This window comes from Crocodylus porosus, unplaced genomic scaffold (genome assembly GCF_001723895.1).
Source record: "Crocodylus porosus isolate Cpor-Errol unplaced genomic scaffold, CroPor_comp1, whole genome shotgun sequence".
Lineage (NCBI taxonomy): Eukaryota > Metazoa > Chordata > Crocodylia > Crocodylidae > Crocodylus > Crocodylus porosus.
Window position 1 is genome coordinate 9,185,598 of NW_017728916.1, and position 6,000 is coordinate 9,191,597.

The 6,000-nt window shown below is 51.5% G+C and overlaps 1 protein-coding gene across 1 annotated transcript in view; it reads right to left on the reverse strand.

Annotated features, from left to right (window-relative positions):
- GPC3 (glypican 3) overlaps nt 1-5,995 on the reverse strand; it is a gene marked incomplete at its 5' end in the record, with an annotated part of 211,097 nt that extends 205,102 nt beyond the window's left edge. The window contains one exon of the mRNA XM_019536170.1: nt 5,911-5,995. Coding sequence (XP_019391715.1) covers nt 5,911-5,995 — 85 coding nt within the window. The remainder of the gene's footprint in view (nt 1-5,910) is intronic.
- Nucleotides 5,996-6,000: the final 5 nt, after the last annotated feature.

Below are 6,000 nucleotides of genomic sequence, written 5' to 3' on the forward strand. Positions count from 1 at the left end.
CAAACACAAAATCCCCACTTTCATGGCCCCCCAAGGTGCCAAAGGATGAGGAAAGGATCCAGAAAAGCTCCACTGCCATCCCACAGGGAAGACAGCCCATTCTGGCATCAATGCCCACTGCCTGCCTAGTCTCTCCACAGGGCAACTTCGAACACAGCTGCTTTAAAATGCTCAGCGGTTATTACTGACACCATCAGCCCCACCACCTCGACAGGAGGTATGGGGCATATTTCCAGCCACTTCAGGAAGCAACAGCCTTAGCCCAGGATGCCACAACAGCAGGGAAGACAGGCCATTTCTTGGCAGAGTCCCTTGGGATATGAAAGGCTGAAAGCCCCACTCCCTCCCAGTTTGATAGCAAATGCCCCGAACTGCTGTTTCCCATCTTCTCTATGAAGACCTGGCCCATTATATAGTTAGGAAGCTACATGCTGTTTCCCAGCTGCTAAAGGCTTATCCCCCCTGCCCAATCTGCTTAAGCTCACCAACGAGATTTGGAAAGGGCAAGACTCCTACACACAGAAAATATCCCTCTGCAGAAGGGGAAAGCCTTTCCCTGCACCTGCAAAGCTCCAGGGAGTTCAGCCTGTGTTGGAAAGAGTCCAAAAATGCTGGCCCAACAGGGAGAAGGCAGTTTATTCAGCCCCTTACTCCAACACAAGCAACGCCAGCAGGCTCACATTCACACCACCCCCAACTATCACCGGTACCCAAAGATAGAAGCCTATGGATTTGGGAGTCTACATAAAAAGAGGTCCAATTGTTCAGTGACAAGCAAACGCAAGTCCACCAAAGCCGATGTACTCAGCACTTTAAAAAATAATTAAAAAATCAGACCACTTTTTACGTGTGCGTCACAAATGATGGTAAGTTGAACTTCGGGTATGCAGATGGCAAAGCAAACTCAGCACTCTGTGGCAGCCACCTATTAGCAAACCGGAGAGATAAAGAAGAAAGCGAGAGCCATAGGGCTGGGTGGGTCCTCAAGGGTCACCTAGTACTAGCCGAATCCCAAGTGCCAGGCATGCACCATCCAGCCTCTCTGGGGAGATTTCCCAGCTGGTTCCAGTCCTGCTTTTACAGGGAGGAAGTTTTCCTGAGCTCTCATCCGAATCACCGTGCTGCAGTTTAAACCCACTGCCCTGTGTCCTGTCCAATTGTCCCCCTCTTTAAGGCAGCAATTTTCAAATACCAGAAAAGCTATCCTATCCTTCTTTTCACCTCCTATTTTCCATACTTAGACCTTATTCTCTCTAACTTTCCTCGTGCAGTTTGCAAACTCAGGTAAACATTTAAGTAGTGAAAGGAAATATGTAAAAAGAGCAAAAGAGATAAAAAATGACAGAGGAAAAGCCAAACCAAGATGGACAGCAGAAGAAAACAAAAAGGAGACCATTTACACCTTACTGATTTATCGACAGGGAAGCAATTTATCCCAACCCAGAACTCCACATCAGAGCATATTTTTGCTCAGGATTTCCATTTCCAAAGATCTTGAATAACTTCCAAATTGCAAGAAATCTCCTGTGGTATTTTTAGATTTCTCTCAAGAGACGTCATGGTCCGGTATCTCCCCCGCTCTCCTAAATGCACATAAAAAAAGTTTTCCCCTCCAGATAAAATCTAGATATTGGCATAAATTACTCCAGGATGCTCCCTCAAGTAATAAACTGCATTTGATGGCAGCTAGGTTGCAAAGCTCTCAAAATGCTTTCAAACATGCAGCGTGCTGACGCAGAAGGACACGGCCCAGTAGTCAGTACTAATGTCAGCTCAGACCACCTTCCTACAGCCTAATGGATGTCTCCAGTTAATATTACTGCTGTAATATTAGCATTACTCACAAATCAATACAAGCCATTGTGTGTGAAGTGCTCGCACTTCAAACACATACCTGCCAAACTGGACTTGCACGGACTGACAGCTGTCCAGGCAAGATGCTACACCAAAATGATACAACCAGCAGCCCCCCCACCCCTATCCAGCTGCAAGATCAGGTCAGACATTGTTTCCCCAAAAACCTAATACTGTTGTATTTCACCTCCATGTGCCATTAGATGCAACTTCTCAGAAAGCACCATGGGTCTCCAGAAATTACTGTCCATAACTTGTGTCAAAGCGTGTTTTAAGTAAGTTATTTAAAGCCTTAATTATTGCCAACTTTGCATGAAATACAGATACAGGTTCTGCAAATGATTTGCAAGTGGGAATCTCAGAACTTTTTTTTTTCCTTTTAATTGACAGATGTATGAAGGGAGAAAAGCAATAAACAGAAGCCTGGAAAACAGCACTTGAATGATGTTTCCCCCATTACAGAGATTTATGCAGATGGTACTAGGAGTAGTGGATGCTCTGAAGTATAATTACTAAAGAGTCATCCAAGATGAACCAGATGCAAGGTATAAGCAGGCAGTCATTACTTTAATTATGATCAAGTTCATGTGCTTTGCCAAATGCAGAATCCACTTTAGATGTGATAAGTCGTAGCTCTGGCAGGTTAAGACACAGGTAGCATTGACTTCAAACACCCACCCTGTTCCCAGGGACTGATCCAGGCAGTCGACTCTGCAGACAGCCAGGCAAAGGGCTGCTTGCTCCATTTGTACAACAGGAAGATAGAAGAGAGGCAGGGGAGGAGGAGAAGGGGAGATTTAGGGCAGAGGAACTCAGGGAGCATCACAGACCTGCACTTCACTTACTGCTTGCTTCGTTTATTAAACATCTCAAATCCCAGGAAGGGGTGGGGAGCAGCTGCAATTGCAGTGGGCTGGGAAGCTCTTTACCGGGGCTGGGTCCTCAGGCAGAAAACAGATTTCTTTCAAAGCCACAGTGCAGTAATAGATAGGGGCCACTCCACTTACGTCCCTAAAACTGGTTTGGGCTACCGAGCTAAGGAAACCAGTCTGCCTCTGGTATGCTGATGTCAGCACTGGTTTGGTGGGGAAGTACTCCCCGCTTCCCCATCAGCATCCCCAGGAGCTGGAGGACTTGCAACAGGCACGCCAGCAGCCTTCGCTCCTAGGGCCCGTCGAGGCACCCCCCAAAGCAGCCAAGTCACCACAAACGGGTGAACCGGCTGGTGGCACTGATGCTGCCGTCTCGCTCAGACACACACCAGCCGCTGCAACACCTCACAAGGCCAAGTGCCATTTCCAGAAACCGCAGCTTGGCGTTTGTAGCAGAAACTTGTTTTAAGTAAATTTTTTTTTTTTTTGAAGCAAAAGCTCAACTCCCATTTTGTCTTCCGGAGGGAGGCTGCCTTAACAGAGGCACATGGCATCTGGCACCAGATCAAGATGAAACAGTGCCATCAGGTGCTAGGACTAATGCAGCCGTTGTCAGAAGGAAGTCCCGTTCCCCCCCCAGATGCACGCGTGTCCCCGTTCCCGCAGCGCTCAAACGAGTGTGCGTGTAGGCAGGCTACCCTTAGCCCTTTGCAGCCAGCTTTTGCAAGGGAAGCTGCTTTCTGGCAACCTGCCACCACTGACTTCAGGCAGCGTGTAATTACAAGCATCGATCTCCAGTTTGCAATGAGTGCCCTGCAGGTGGATCCCTTTGTCTGCACAGCGCTAGGAGATCCACCCACAGAGAGCTCATGCTTTTCAAGTATGCTCCAGGGCCCAGATCCGCAGATCTCGCTGGTCATGCGGGGTAGAGAGACTCGACTTCCCTGCATGCTTCTAGCTGCCACAACCTCCCCTATAGTGCCTTTCTGCTCAGCTCTCTTAACTCATTTCAGCACCCCCAAGAGAGCCAGCTGGATTCACAAACCCCTGCACGTGAACCAAAAAATACAAACGGAGCGGCTTTCAGTGCCAGCTCCAGCCAAACGAGGGTGGCTCTTGACCTGCAACACAACAAGAGGTCTTCAATTTGTGGATGCTCTCATAAAAGGGAAAAAAAAAAGTGAAAATATGCTAGTTCCACAGCTGTTTCATAGTTTCTAGGGTCAGGAGGGACCTGAACAGATCATCAAGTCCAACCCCCTGCCCTGGGCAGGAACGAGTGCTGGGATCATAATACCCCACGGGGACATCCACAGGCCAGGGCCAAGGCTGGGGGAACAGGAAAGGGAAGAGAAAGAAAAAGCGTCTTTGCCCCGTTGCATTCTCTGCACGGGAAGCCAACAAGGAAGCTGCTACAAAACAATACATCAGGTCCTGCATCAGTCAAGCCGTAACTCTGCTCTGCATACATTGCCCGCTTCCTGCCCTAAGGGGTTGCAAACAAGCGCAGGTAAAGTGATTTTTGCACCTCTGGGCTCTCCAGAGCTGTGGCACTCTCAATGACAGGCTCTACGGAAACAGCAGGCTGTTGCTATCCATCTCATCCTGCCTCCTCCTCTGGCTGTCCTGACGGCTTGATTGGGAAACCGTCAGAGCTGAGCGCTGTGCACCTCGCCGGGGCCTCCAAGACCAAGACAGGAGCCCCCCCCCGAGCACTGCCGCAATACCAACACTCAGCTTCATCGTTCGTGCTTCAGCGGGATCGGGCATGCAACTCCCCGCGTGGGAAACTTGCCGTGCTGCAACGCCACGGAGACGAAAAGCCGGGCAGGCCGCAGGGAAGTTAAACAGATCTCAACAGCAGGAAGTTGTTCAAAAGGAAAAAGATGGGAGAAATTCCTGTCAACTCTTATCTGGCCAGAAAAGCCAACGGGATCTTTGCACCTGTGGCAGCCTGTCAATGCCTACACAATTTTGCACATCTAAACATACTAAACATACAGTTTACTCCAGAGATTGTAACTCTGCTTCCTTGTCTACAAAGGTCTGACCTGTCGTGGCACAGCAAAGGTGTGCCACCGGGCTAGCACCGAGGCAGTTGTGCGCCACTTCATTTAGGCATTAAAATACACAAGGAGCTGGAGATAATTAAGGCCTTTACTTTGATCTTGCACAGCTGGATAGGCTATACTACACAGCAAAAATCCTGAGCCGAGTCTGCAGGGATGACTCGCAGCAGCCACTTGCCAAGTCACTATGCGCGGGGTTAGGTTTAAGCTGCTCCTGACAGACGTGCCCGTAGTCCAGCTCCTGCCTTCAGAGTTAGCCAGGTACCGAGCGCCCGTGCTGAGCCGGTGCTGCTGAAATCAGCAGCCAAGCTCTGCCAGCAGGTCTCGGTTCAAGGCTCGCTTTCCTCGCAGCTCCGTCTTCACATAGTCCACGCATCGGGAATAGCCAGGCCACCTTACAATGAAACACCTGGTCAACCGGGATTGGTTTTTCCAGACCAGAAGTGGACCCTGAGCTCTGCCTGCCACTGAAGGGAAGGATGGACTGGAGTAATCTTCTTAACCCTTAAGGGAATTAAAACTCCCGGGTGCCACATGCATCCCCCTCCACCCGGGCAGTTTGGACCGGACTCAGGCTCTCGGACAAGAGAGGCTTGCACCAGCTGCGGGCACAAGGCAGACTCGGCCCCTCCCAAACGCACCCGGGGGCGCGCAACACCCGCAGTGTCCGCCTGAACAGGGGCGCGTGCGCCTGAAACCTGGCAAAGAACAATCTTGCCAACTACATAGTTGGTCTAATATAAGATACCACATCACATCCACCCCCAGAACCTCATTACCTCCAGGGGACAAAGATCCCCCGGGCCCTAGCAGGGGGCCAGCTCCGATCTCCTCCACCCCCAGTTAGGATGGCTGGCACTATCGGCTGCGTGTGCGGGGCTCGCCTCTGCCCAAGAGGGCACCAGCTCTCCGCACCCAGCCCCAGCCCCAGCCCCAGCCCCAGCCCGCGGCTCTCCGGGAACGAAGGGAAAGCAGGCAAGCAGGCAGGGGGAAGCCAGCAGGCAAGCGAGCAGGAAAGTAAGCAGGCAGGCAAGCAGGAAAGTAAGCAGGCAGGCAGGCAGGCAAGCAGGACAGGCAGCGGGCAGGGTTGCTCGCCGGCTCCCGCCGCCCCTTACCGCTGAGGGGGCCGTCGGGCAGGCCGCGGGCGCCGGGCTGCAGTGCCTGGAAGGCGGCGCGCACCGGGGCGCAGGGCTGGGCGCAGAGCC